Source organism: Neoarius graeffei, chromosome 2 (genome assembly GCF_027579695.1).
Source record: "Neoarius graeffei isolate fNeoGra1 chromosome 2, fNeoGra1.pri, whole genome shotgun sequence".
In the NCBI taxonomy this organism is placed as follows: Eukaryota; Metazoa; Chordata; class Actinopteri; order Siluriformes; family Ariidae; genus Neoarius; species Neoarius graeffei.
In genome coordinates, this window is record NC_083570.1 from 32,259,219 (window position 1) to 32,273,231 (window position 14,013).

The window sequence follows — 14,013 nt, forward strand, 5'->3', positions numbered from 1 at the left end:
TTCAATCCATAATTAGGTAAAATATCAAAAGCTTCATGTTCTGTATGTAATTTAGAGTTGCAAGACAAACCAATAAACAAGACAATAAACTTGGCTATAAATTTCATAACCGCCATTGCCACAGGCTCCTGCTACTTGTAGTAAACAATATTCATAAATGCATTTTAAAGTATTAAAGTGCGCTGTTGAATAGAAACAACATTGTTTGATAATACTATAATATGTTTATCCAGCACAAAGTGGGTGTTTGTCCTCACTGCACTGCGTTAGTTCAGTACAGCACACAGCTGCATCGCTCCGGGTTTCTCATAACACACCAGTTAGTTCTGGTAATCACTAATAAACCAATTATCTGTGCTCTGGAGAATATATTTAAACCCCAGCCAAGTAAGTCATTTATTTTCTGTCTTCTGTCTGCCAAAAGCCAGCGCTGCCTCCTGCGTGCGTGTGTGCTCCTCATCAAAACTTCATTTTGAACTGTAGCGAATCAAAAGCAAGCTTTCTGGCATCCCAATGTTGCCGTGATGAGCAGCCAATCGGTGTCAAGCTTTCATACAGTGTAGCTGACGTGATTGAAGATCAAGGCCATAAAGTCACCGCGAGTACACAAAGTAAAATGTGTAAAAGAACGTGAAAATAACCACTGATAACCAAAATAGGAAATCTACTAGCATTACTGGTTGAGGAACTTGGAAAAGTAACTGGCGCCAGGCTGATCATAGCTGGATTTTGCACCAGGCGCCGGTCCTTAATGAAACCCCTGCATTGAGTGAGCCAGCTCTAAATTCTTCTCAGCCTAGAGACAACAAACAAAAAAAATCTAATTGCATAACTCTATTTTAATGTTTTCAGGATAGTAACCCTTTCATTTCTGAAGCAAATTTGATAGAAAATGAAGCCAAATTAAAATTAGAAGAGAGTAATTATAATGAAAATATGAAATAAATGATCACATTTGAAATGCTGAGATGTTTGGGCCTTCTCTGAAGGCCTAGAAGGCCCTAATGGTTCCCCTCGCTTTACAAGAGAAAAACATCCCAATGGACATCGAAAATCTGGAAAAGAGTGTTTATGTATAATAATAATAATATTGACTGGCTTTTCATGGTATATCAGATATATATTCCATTCAGCTAGCATGATATTGAACTTGTCTTCGACTCGTTCAATATTATGCTAACTGAATGGAATATATCTGATATGCCACTCAACACCAGCCAATATTATTTATATAAGTCACTCAGATCCACAATGTATTTCGTATGAAAAATACGAGTTTTTCAACACGAGAAGATAAACTTCATATCTTCAAGCCAATGTGTGATTTTTCTTTTTATTATATAGACACATTCCCAAACAAAAACTACCCAAATTTATCAAAACAATTGAAAAATATGTTAGTGTCCCGGATGTAGTTTGTATGAAAAATATGAATGGCGTATTTCTCAGTAAAATACTCCATGTCCATATAATAAAAGAAAATATAGCACCTCTTTTTACTGTTTGAATAGATTTCAGGAAAATGCTGAGTAAGTTTACTGTTAAATTTCTATTTATTTATTTATTTATTTTTAAATTGCAAAAACAACCTTGCACAGAATACCTCCTGTACTTTCAGGCCTACCTGTTAATCCAAAATCAATTATAAAGTTTCAGGGCTTTGAAAGAATGCTAAATATTATTGATTGTTTCTCCTTTGTTTAGTGGACTTGGCTCTTGGTTATAACCTTGGGACTGTTAGTCATGACTTGAAGATTGACTGGTTGGAGTTAAATGAGACGGGACGTAAGCTGCTCTTCCGGGACAAGAAGTTACGGGTATACAACATTTTTGCAACACCTTTTGAGTAAAAAATTGAAAACAACGATACAAGTTAATTAACTGAAAGTAAGAGTGAAAGACACAAGGGTTATAATGGTGGTTGTATGAGCCTTATATGGCCTCTCTTTTGCACTATACTGTATACTTACTTGTTTGTACTCTTTGTTTTCCCCTTTCTGTCCTGTTGACTATCTCTGTTCAGCTGAACCTGTTTGACATTGAGAGTGGTGTGAAAACCACTCTCTTGAGCTTCTGCTCCTACGTGCAGTGGGTTCCAGGCAGTGATGTGGTGGTGGCTCAGAACCGCAGCAACCTGTGTGTGTGGTACAACATCGACAGTCCAGAGAAAGTCACCTTGCTCCCTCTGAAAGTGAGCATGAATATTTTATACAGTAGAGGCCAAAAGTTTACATACAACCAGGCTAAAGACCTTCAAACTCAATTTTTTTCATGACTCCACATTATCAAAAAATGTGTACCATACTGTATTCAATTAGTGTTTCTACTTTCCATAAATGGTCATTTCAAAAATAACACTTAAGAGACAGATTTATTTTAGTTTTTATTTACTATATCAAATTTTCAGTTGGCGGCATGGTGGTGGAGTGGTTAGCGCTGTCGCCTCACAGCAAGAAGGTCCGGGTTCGAGCCCCGTGGCTGGCGAGGGCCTTTCTGTGCGGAGTTTGCATGTTCTCCCCGTGTCTGCGTGGGTTTCCTCCGGGTGCTCCGGTTTCCCCCACAGTCCAAAGACATGCAGGTTAGGTTAACTGGTGACTCTAAATTGACCGTAGGTGTGAATGTGAGTGTGAATGGTTGTCTGTGTCAGCCCTGTGATGACCTGGCGACTTGTCCAGGGTATACCCCGCCTTTCGCCCATAGTCAGCTGGGATAGGCTCTAGCTTGCCTGCGACCCTGTAGAACAGGATAAAGCGGCTAGAGATGAGACGAAATTTTCAGTTGGGCAAAATTTTTACATGCAGTTTGTTAGTATGTGTTGGCATTGCATTTAAATTGCTTAACTTGGATAAAACTCTTATTGTATTCTTCCATAAGCTTCTCACAAGACAACAAAACAAGGGTGTTTCAAAAGATTTTACATTATTTGAGATGTAAATATCCCAGAAACTACATAGTCTAGGCAAATGAAACTGAACAGGCTTAATGTTGAGCAATATAAGCTTTATTCCTCAAAATTTGAATGAGAAATTCAAATGTATGTGGATTCCATGAACAAATTTTCAATATGTGTGCCGCCTGAGACGTCCAAATCTGCATTGCAGTTAATGCATTTTTAGAGAATTCTGTCATAAATGCACACTGCATAGTCTTGTTTGACTGTGTTTGAGCATACTAACAAACAAAACACTTTTTCTTTTCCAGTGAATGGCATTTCTATACCTAAAAAGATAAAAACAAAAAAAAACAGTAAACAATTTTTTTTTTACCCATTTCCACACATGCTGTTAAAATTTAAGGTCAATTGAATGTGAATTGGCAAAGTTATTAGATTGTGAAATGATATCAAATTTTTTGAAACACCCTGTACATTCCTGGAGTTTTTGCCCCTTCCTCCTGACAGAACTGGTGTAACTTAGACTGGTTTGTTGGCCTCCTCACTCAGACAATTTATCACTTTAGTCCACACGTCTTCTTTGGGATTCAGGTTATGGCTTTGTGGTGGTCAATCCAATACTTTTGCTGTGTTGTCTTTTTGTTACAACTTTGGAGGTTTGTTTAAGATCAATGTCTTGCAGGAAGACACAGTGGCTACCAAGTTCCAACTTTCTGGCTGATGTCTTGAGGTCTTGCTTCAGTATTTCCTCATGATGCCATCTATTTCTGAAGTGCACCAGTCCCTTTCCCAACAAAACATCCCCACAGCATGATGCTGCCACCACCATGCTTCACCGTTGGGATGGTTTATTTGTTTATTTTTTTTATTTAAAGCCTCATCCTTTTCCCTCCACATATAGCATTGATCATTATGGCCAAGCAATTAATTTTTTGTTTCATCTGACCAAAGAACATTCCTTCAAAAAAGATGGTGTGTGTGTGTGTGTGTGTGTGTGTGTGAGAGGTTTTTTTTTTTAAATACCAGGCTTGGAGAAGGAGTCTTTTCCTTGCATGACAGCCTTTCAGGCTATGTTGATGTAAGACTATCTGGATGTACATACTTTGACACCTAATGCCTCCAGCTCCTTCACCAATTCCTTTGTTGTTGTCTTGGGGTTCAGTTGAACCTTTCAGGACCAAGTTCATCCCAGGGAATTCATTTGTGCAGTACTATGTCAGGATGGTAGGCTGGTATCATTCAGACAGTGATGATGGACATTTCTCACATGATTGTCATTTCCTTGATGTTGATAACTTTGTCTGGGATATGACCATAGTACTTGGCTGGTACTTGTACACCATGTACTTGCATATGGTTCAGTGGATGTAGTTGGCCACCTAGTTGTGGCTGTGAGTACTCAGATGGTGAAACGTGAATTGTGCAACCTACAACTATCTAGCTGATGTGGTGTTCTGCCTTGTTGCACATCCTGCATTTGCTGTTGACTGGCTTATTCAAGATGTTATTCTGGTGGTACAGAATGTTTAATGCCTGGTCCTGGGCTGTGATTGAGACTTTTAGTCTCTCTTCTGAGACCTGAACTGTGTAGCTATGGCATAGATGTTTCTTTGTTGACTGCTGGTCTGTCTGTAGAATTGTCCATGCATTGGCTTGTTCTCTGAAAGTTCAATTTTCTCATTTTCAATAATGGATTTGTGCTGGCTCTTGGAGTCATGAGCAATAGCATGATGCTGTTTCGTTTACTTCATTACGTATGCTTCTTTTTGGATGGAATTATTGGCTTTGCCAGCAACATGCTCTCTGACGTAGCCTGGAGAACTTGTCCTTGTCTAGCTTGATTTATTTGCTTAGCTCTACAACTCCATGTTTGCTATCCCTTCTCTAATTTTTCTAATATCAGTTTGGGGTGATGGGTGCCTCAGATTGTCAGGACTTTTCACATGATTCATCTTTTCACTGTTTGTCCTAAGCAAGTCAACTATGCAATTTGGTATAGTCCACAACCAGTACAGCCAAGGTGTTTATTGCTGTGACTATGTTCTTTGAACTCAGCTCTGTCTTGAGTATCTGATGGATCTGATGATAGTACTTCATGATTTTAGCCTTAATCTGAGCATTGTTGACACGTCTGTCTCATTGATGCTTAAATACTTGATGTCTTGACTAGCTTGCCATATTTGAATATCACAGTGGGACATTTGCTCTGAGAGGTTCTTCACTATTGCTACAACCATTTTACTGACCAATAGCCAATGTTTGGTCTTCTGCTGTTTGACATCCTTTCTGCTCATCTGCGAGAATTCCATTCTTCAGTAAGTGATTGTGGATATGGTTTGTCAGTGCAACCGTGAGAACTTTTGTAAATTGGCAGGTAGGTAGATAATAGTTCTTGGGGTCCATTTTGTCCTTGCCTTTGGAGAATAGGAAGGTGCCGCCAGATGCTTTTTATTTATTTATTTATTTATTTATTTATTTATTTTATTTGTCCTTTATTTTACCAGGTGATATCCCATTGAGATATTGAATCTCTTTTGCAAGGGAGCCCTGGGAGTACACATAGGCAATATAAGATGCTAGCCACTCAGGAATGCTTCTTGGAAGCACTCACATAATTTAAGCCAGAAGTTTTGAAGCTTGTCTGGTCTAGGCAACTTCCAGTTGTGAGTCTGCTTAATCAACATAGCTAGCTTGTCAACTGTGAAGTCTGTCCATGAACCAAGGGTCGCACGCTTATCTGAGATGGCTTGTCATTAATGGTGACTTTGTCCTCATGGCTGCTATGTCGTTTTACTTGTGATTGATAAGGCCAGGGCAGAAATTTCACGAGGGCCATGGCCCTCGTGCCCTCTCAATTTGGCCTTGTGCCCTTGGAAAAAATATCTGCCATCAGGCAACAGTGGCCTTGATGCCCTGCGGTTTTGCAGTTTTGTAGTCTGCCTCGTGACTGCCAGTAGGCTTTAACATCACTTGCGTCTGTTGAGAAAAAAAATACGTCTTTTGATGACATTCTGGATTCTTATTGGGCAACTCATCAGTGGTGGATCGGACTCGAGCCTGGCATGAACTGCTCCGACGTGCTATAATGACACCAATCTATCACCAGCCAACCAGGAGACTTAATCAAACGCATCCCCCACCCACTTGTGTCCGCGTCTAAGACATTGAATTTTCACAGAAGGAGGGAAGAAGTTGACTGAGGTAAGACTGTGTGATAAATTAACGAACGAATAAGATAGGAATTTCAACATATAGGGCTTAAGTTTGTTACCGTTAAATAAGCATTACTTGTACAGTAACGTTATGTCGTTACAACATTGACCCACTTTTAACGTGCCGAGTACCGATTGTAGCCGGTAACAAATGCTAATTAGCTTGCTGTCAAGTTTTTCCTTTGTCGAGCTTTAAGCGTAAGGTCATGGATGTTACGACTGCTTGTTCCTGCCATAATATGATACGTGATATGTGCTGTTGTCTGTTCACAGCCACTTTTTTAATCTATGCAGTTAGCATTGTTTTGTTACTAGTATTGTATGCAGACATCCCAAGTCTCCCGGAAGTTCCGGGAGTCTCCCGCATATTGATAGCGGCTCCCTGATGCCCGCAAATTACATACAATCTCACGGAATCTAGAGCAAGCGAGCAATCTTCATCCCGAACCTATTGACCAGTCAGTCAGTGCATAGAGCATGAAAAAGAGCAACAGGTGCTCCAGCTGTTTTCTGGAACCTAGGAAATTAATGCATGGTACAAATCATTTTTTTTCTGGAACTGATTTGGTGTTCAACTTTCATGGTTATGATAAAGCAGTGTCTCTTTGCAATTGTCATTTTTGTAAGCTCACTTGCTCGGCAGAAGGCTAAATAATGGCAATAAATTACTTTCACTTTCAGTGCTGGAGCTGCAGGAGCAGGTGGCGCGCAACCGCCAGGAATTTGTTATAATTCACCTCCAAAACTAAGTCGCTCATAAAACTACAACCTTTTCTGGTTCAAACAGAACCAATTAGGACCATGTACACCCTTTCTATTTTGTGCTACAATGTTAAGTAGAGGTGTGTGTGTGTGGGGGGGTGTCACCGTGTTACTTATTTATTTATTAATTTATTTATTTTTACTAAAATCATCGTATCTCTGCAACCATACAAGATTTTTTTTTTTCAAAATTCCAAACCCTATGATCATCTTGCGGTGTCCCTTTACAGAGAGCTGATTTTAAGGTGAATTGAAGCTGTTTGAAATTTTAAGGTCAAGTCTACAATAATCACAGGATTGGAGTGAAGGAAAAAGCCATTGCAAGATTAATTTATAATTTATAAACTTCCCTGTGTATTTCTGAAACTTGTCCTTGCCTTTTTGTCCACTGAAACACTGTGATGTTATATTGCATCTAAAAGCATGATTTCAATATCAAATGAATGGACACGCCATCCTGTTATCTCTCTCAACTAACTCATCTGAGTTTTCTGTGTTTATAAGCTCTGAAAGAGATTCTCTCAACAGTGTTCCCGAAATATCGTCGGACACCGGTCATGACAGACGAAAAATTCAGTTGTCCTATGTAATTAACATAAATGTCAGTCAACCTGACCGATAGCTATTGTAATTACTAATATAAACATCCAAATCTAAAACATGCCTGAATTTAACGTGAGAAAAAACACTCACAAATATCGTATTTATCGCAACTTAATAAACAAAGTTCTAATACTCCATGCATCGATGTCTCTACGCGGTTTCGCATACCTTAAATACACGTCAATGGTGCACAGAGTTTTCTCGCAGCGACCTACTTAGTTCATTGAGAAGATACGTTATCAATCGATATGCTGTCCGAATGCATTCGTGCCATATTTGTTTACCTTGTCACTGTATGGATGGCTCTGATTGGTCTGTCTATTGAGGCCTCTCCCTTTATCCAATCAAAAGTCGCCTTACTACCTCTTTTGGTTGCTCGCTGTCAAAATGTCCATGCTGAATGCGGCCGGTAAAAGCGTGCATTGGTTTTTTGGAAAAAATGCAAAATCGGACACCGTCAAACCGCAAGTTGCTTTCAAAAGGAAAACATCTGTCAATTCTGAAGGGGGGGAAGCAGCCATGTCGTTGTTTTCAAGAGGCATGGCGAGTTGGGAGGCCTGATCTTGATGCAGGCTATAAGAGCTTTGATGAGCAGGATGAGGAAACTAACAACAGCTTGAGAAATTCAGAAATGAGCTTTGATGTGTTCAATGATAAACTGATACAAAAAATATCATCAGTAACTGACCATTTCAATGTGCTGGAAAGGACATTGTCGAATAGGACATTGTGGAATAAATAATAGTCCTTGATTTTCTTGCTTGTTTTCATTCATTTTACACAGCTAAAATTGTCTGACAAGGTCTGAAAATGTCTGACATAGATCTGCCCAACGTCAGACAATATGACTGATGTTAAGGAAAGTTTTTCGGGAACACTGTCACAACATGAGCAAAATTTACGCTGTTCAATTAATACTGTATCTTCAGGTACTATTAACACATCCATCTTCTGTCAAATATGTGATTTTCTGATGTGAAAATCGGCACTCTCCAGTCACAAGACAAAGCAATTCTACAGAGATGCGAGAGCATTCTATGTCAGAAGCTTTCAAAAAAAAAAAAGGAAAAATTCCCAGTGAGAGATCAAATCTTGACGAATCTGTCAGTGGTCAATCCTGAGAACCATGATGATGTGAAGCCAGAGCAGATTTTGACTTTGGCAGAGAGATTTCCAAATGTAATGAAGGCAGATGCCAGAGAACAACTCCATTTAGAAGTCCTGGATTATGTCTCATCTAACCTGGAAGCACTGGTGCCAAATTATAAGAATTTACCAGTTGATGAGTTCTGGGGGGGTGTCCAGATTCAATCAGTAAGGAGCTTAATATATGGCACATTGTAGTTATCATAGTTTATGGGTTAGGGGCAGCTAAGTCCCCAAGTCAGGGTGTCCGCTATGAATCTGAGTGAACTGAGTGAATTCAGGTATTGTTCATCTCCAAAAAGCCACCCCAAAATCCACCAGAATGCAGGAAATCACATCAACCAAATCCAAATTTTCTGGGGGAGTACCCCCATACCCTCCAGCAATGTATCCCCCCCTCCAAAAAAAAAAATCCTTCCCCAAAGAGGGGACCTCCCTGAAATGAATTTTGTCAGGTTGGGATGTCTGTGTATGTTTCTTTTTGCTGTTTAACCGAAGTGTAACTGCTGCCATCTTGACGAGATCACCATCGCAAGAGATTTTATCTAATTGTTTTTGGCATCATTACAACATTAACATTTACTTTTATTCATTAACCCCCCCAGTAATAATTATGCCAAGCAAGCACAGACTTGTTTTGAGCCAATCACAACAGGGCAGCACTGTGGCCTGAGGTAAAACATGATAGTTTAAGTTTGTTTAAATTACAAAAATGAGTACACCCAATGACTGTCTCATATACTCTTCATATACTCATGCTGTTTAAGTTATGCAATAAAACTAATCTTTAAAAGTGGTATTTACTCAAACTGTTTGCATAGAATGAACTTTCGGGAATTTGAAGTGAATGATGGATTGATAAGTTTAGATGTGTTCAATATTTTCTTTTCTTCGGACATAATAGTGTAGATGTTTCTTTACCTACTTGATAGTTTCGACTGAGACTCCAATCTTCCTCAGAAGAGTCATTAGTCCTTAAATTAAATTCATTATAGACGTGAATTTAAAATCATTGTTTTATTTTATGGCCTTGGTGCCCTGGCTTTTGGCCTTCGTGCCCTCAAAAAATTGACAGCACAAAAGGCCAAGTGGCCTTTCCCCTAAAATGACGAAATTCCAGGCCTGGATAAGGCGGTTCTTTTATATTAGTTATCTAGTTGTTTAACTGACGTTAAAACCCCTTGATATGTTTGTTGAAGAGCTTGTACTGATAATTGATGATTGCTCTTCGTATACCTTTTCAACCATTGAGCTTTTGCCTGGAGCTTCATTTGGATGTTCAACCTAAGCTCTTTGGGGCTTTTTTTTTTTGCTTTGCATTTCCAAATGATGTAGCCTTCAAGCAGAGTTGGTATGTCAGGATTTCTTTCACAGGTTTGTTTAGGAAAGCTAGAATTCTCTGGAATCTCCTTCAGCCCACTGGTTATGACCTCAGAAGTGGTATACATGAGCTTGTACACTTTGGTGAGGCTCAGGATGTTGCCTTATTTTGAGCAGTTTGCTATTTGATTATATTTATAAATATTGATGTTATTATTGTTTTATTGTCATTATACATGAATTGGCACATTAACAGAATATGGTGGTTGATGCTCTATTCTAAGTTCATTAAGGTGCTATATCGTGTTGTAGAATTTTGAAAAAAAGCCAAAGATGAAGGAAAACACTTAAAGCATATGTGTTTTTTTGCAGGGAGATATTGTTGATTTGGAAAGGGCAAATGGCAAAACTGAGGTGATTATGTTGGAAGGGGTGAACACAGTCTCATATACGCTGGATGAAGGATTGATTGAGTTTGGAACAGCCATTGATGATGGAGATTTTTACAGGTACAGTATGAGGTGCCTAATACACTTGATAAGGTTATTAACTTTTTAAATAGCATGGCTCTGATAATAGTGGTGGCTCTAATTTGAAATATTTATATATGGTTCATATTTCTGCACTCATGCTAATGTATTATTGTTTCTATAGTAATGTCTAACTTACAGGGGCTTGTATACCAGAAGATCCACAGCCAAACCCCATTTCCAGAAAAGTTGGAATATTTTGAAAATGCAATAAAAGAAAAAATCTGTGATTTTGTTAATTCACGTGAACCTTTCTTTAACTGACAAAAGGACAAAGAAAAGATTTTTCAATAGTTTTACTGACCAACTGAATTGTATTTTGTAAATATAAACAAAGTTAGAATTTGATGCCTGCAACACACTCAAAAAAAAAAAGTTGGGACAGAAACATTACTATTGTATTACATCCCCTTTCCTTTAACACTTTAATCTTGTGGGATCTGAGGATACTAATTGTTGCAGTTTTGCAATAGGTTATATTCAGTCACGTGACTGTTGCTTGCAAGTTTACTTCTGGTAAATGAAGTGGGGGTCAGGCAAACCAATTTGGCTGTTACTGTGTGTGGAGCGGGCCAACCCGGCCTCTTTAGTTATTGTCCTTGGCGACTTTTAACAAAGGTAATCTCTCCCATGAACTCCCCAAATACAAACAGCTTATTAAACATCTGACCAGAGAGGAGAATGTTTTGGATCACTTTTAGACAACAGTTAACAATGCTCATCAAGCCATCCCTCGCGCTGCACTGGGCCACTCCAACCATGTCATGGTCCACCTAACCCTTTCATACAGACAGAAGCTAAAGCTTAGCAAGCCTGTTGTGAGGACATCAAGGAAGTGGAGCAAGGAGGCTGTGGAGGACCTTCAGGTGTGTCTGGACTCAACAGACAGGCGTTTTCAGGACTGCCACAAACGGTCTGGATGAGTACACAGAGGCGGTGACTTCATACATCAGCTTCTGTGAGGACAACTGTATACCAACTCGCACCAGGGTGAGTTATAACAATGACAAGTCCTGGTTCACAGCTGAACTTAGACAGCTGAGGCGGCAAAAGGAGGAGGCATTCAAGAGTGGGGACAGGGACAGATTTAAAGACTCCAAGTGCAGGTTTAGCAAGGCAGTGAGAGATGCTAAACGGCTGTATGCTGAGAAACTACAACACCAGTTCTCGAATAACGACTCTGTATCTGTCTGGAGAGGGCTAAGGCAAATCACAAACTACAAATCCAAACCCCGTCAACAACCTTCGCCTTGCAAATGACCTTAACACCTTCTACTGCTGTTTTGAAAAACAATGGGACAGTCACACGGTCACCACCTTTTATCCCAACACCCCCACCTCCCCCCTCTCTTCAGGAACCCGCTCCTCCTCATCTCTGTCCACATCAAAGGCCCCCTCCACCTCCTCCCCCACTGTGCCTCTCACCATTCAGGAAAGGGATGTTAATAGACTGTTCAAGAGACAAAACTCCCATAAATCAGCTGGACCTGACTCTGTCTCTCTATCCACCTTGAGAAACTGTGCCGACCAGTTGTCTCCAGTGTTCACAGACATTTTCAACACCTCACTGGAGACATGCCATGTGCCAGCCTGTTTCAAGTCCTCCATCATCATACCCATCCCCAAAAAAGCAAGGACAACAGGATTAAATGACTACAGACCTCATGCCCATGGCAATGTCCTTTTGAGCACCTTGTTCTCTCCCACCTCAGTCATTACAGACCCCCTTCTGGACTCCCTGCAGTTTGCCTACAGAGCCAACAGGTCTGTGGACAACGCCATCAACACGGCCCTCCACTTTATCCTCCAGCACCTGGATTCCCCAGGAACCTACGCCAGGATCCTGTGTGTGGACTTCAGCTCTGCATTTAATACCATCATTCCAGCTCTGCTACAGGACAAGCTGTCCCAGCTGAATGTGCCTGACCCCACCTGCATTTGGATCACTGACTTCCTGACTGACAGTAAGCAGCAAGTGAGGTTGAGGAAGCATGTCTGCAACACTCAGACAATCAGCACTGGATCCCACCAAGGCTGCATTCTTTCTCCTCTGCTCTTCTCCCTGTATACAAACAGCTGCACCTTCACCCACCAGTCCGTCAAGCTCCTGAAGTTCGTGGATGACACCACCCTCATTGGACTCATCTCTGGTGAGTACGAGTCCTCCTACAAGTGGGAAATTGACCATCTGGTGACCTGGTGCAGCCAAAACAACTTGGAGCTAAATGCAAAAACACTGGAGATGATTGTGGACTTCAGGAAGAACCCAGCCCCTCCTTCCCATCACCCTGCACAGCTCATCAGTGGACACTGTTGGGGGTTTTCCGCTTCCTGGGCACCATAATCACCCAGGACCTGAAGTGGGAACTGAACATCAGCTCCCTCATCTCAAAAGCACAGCAGAGGATGTACTTCCTGTGGCAGTTAAAGAAGTTCAACCTGTCAAAGACGATGATTGTGCACTTCTACACAGCCATCATTGAGTCCATCCTCACCTCCTCTATCACCATCTGGTATGCTGCTGCCTCTGCCAGGGACAAGGGTAGACGGCAGGGTATCATTTGCTCGGCAGAGAAGGTAATTGGCTGCAGCTTACCTTCACTTGAGGACCTGTTCACCTCCAGGACACTGAGGCGGGCAGGAAAGATTGTGGCTGATCCCTCCCACCCTGAGCATAAACTCTTTTGAGACACTCCCCTCTGGCAGGAGACTGTGGTCCATCAAGACCAAAATGTCATTCCATGGAAACAGTTTCTTTCCTACCACTGTTGGTAGGAAAGGACGCCCCCCCAATAACATACCTCAAACTCCTGGTCCACTTGCAAAAAAGACGACTGATCACTGGACTTGCACACATCAGTGTATACTGCGTATATTGCACAGTTGTTTACGTGATTTGCACAGTTTTTTTTTATCTTATTGTTTATCTGAGTTGCACAGTTGTTTGTTTTTTATCTTGTTTATTTTATTTATTTCTTAATTTCTTAGAATAGACCGTCTTTATGTAGCTCCTTGATTAGAATAGACTCTCTTTATTTAGTATTTATTTATTTAGCACCTTAACTCCAAGCCAAATTCCTTGTAGTTGCAACAATTACTTGCTAGTAAAGCTTTTTCTGATTCTGATTTGGGTTATGCAAAGAGCTAGTGAAACCGTCTTCAACTATTTTCACAGCTTAGAGGCCAATGCACAGTCAAGATACCTTCAGAAAGTTGCTCTTTGCAATGGGATAGATCCTTATATGTTATCAAAGAAGGATTTTTCCTGTGATTTGGAAAATGATCCATCTGTTGAATTCCCTGACATCTCAAACTACCTGGGGCTGCAGACATCGTTCTACACAGACAAACGGATGAAAATCTGGAAGAGCATGGAAGTGTACAACTTTTTTATATGTGACTCAGTTAAATACCTGGAGATCAAGACACTACAGGATAAATCCTCTCTTGTTTATGTCTGGGTAAGGAGGCATTTTGGGGCTTTTTGTATGCATCTTTGCAATGAATGCTAGGATGTTTTAGTATCAAGTGTAAAAAAAAAAACAAA

The 14,013-nt window shown here is 40.4% G+C and overlaps 1 protein-coding gene across 1 annotated transcript in view; it reads left to right on the forward strand.

The window, feature by feature from the left end:
* The window catches only part of ift172 (intraflagellar transport 172), a 140,729-nt gene that overhangs the window by 36,017 nt on the left and 90,699 nt on the right, over nucleotides 1-14,013 (forward strand). Inside the window, exons 15-17 of the mRNA XM_060914101.1 lie at nucleotides 1,705-1,817; nucleotides 2,024-2,191; nucleotides 10,309-10,445. Of these exons, the coding sequence (XP_060770084.1) occupies nucleotides 1,705-1,817; nucleotides 2,024-2,191; nucleotides 10,309-10,445 (418 nt within the window). The remainder of the gene's footprint in view (nucleotides 1-1,704; nucleotides 1,818-2,023; nucleotides 2,192-10,308; nucleotides 10,446-14,013) is intronic.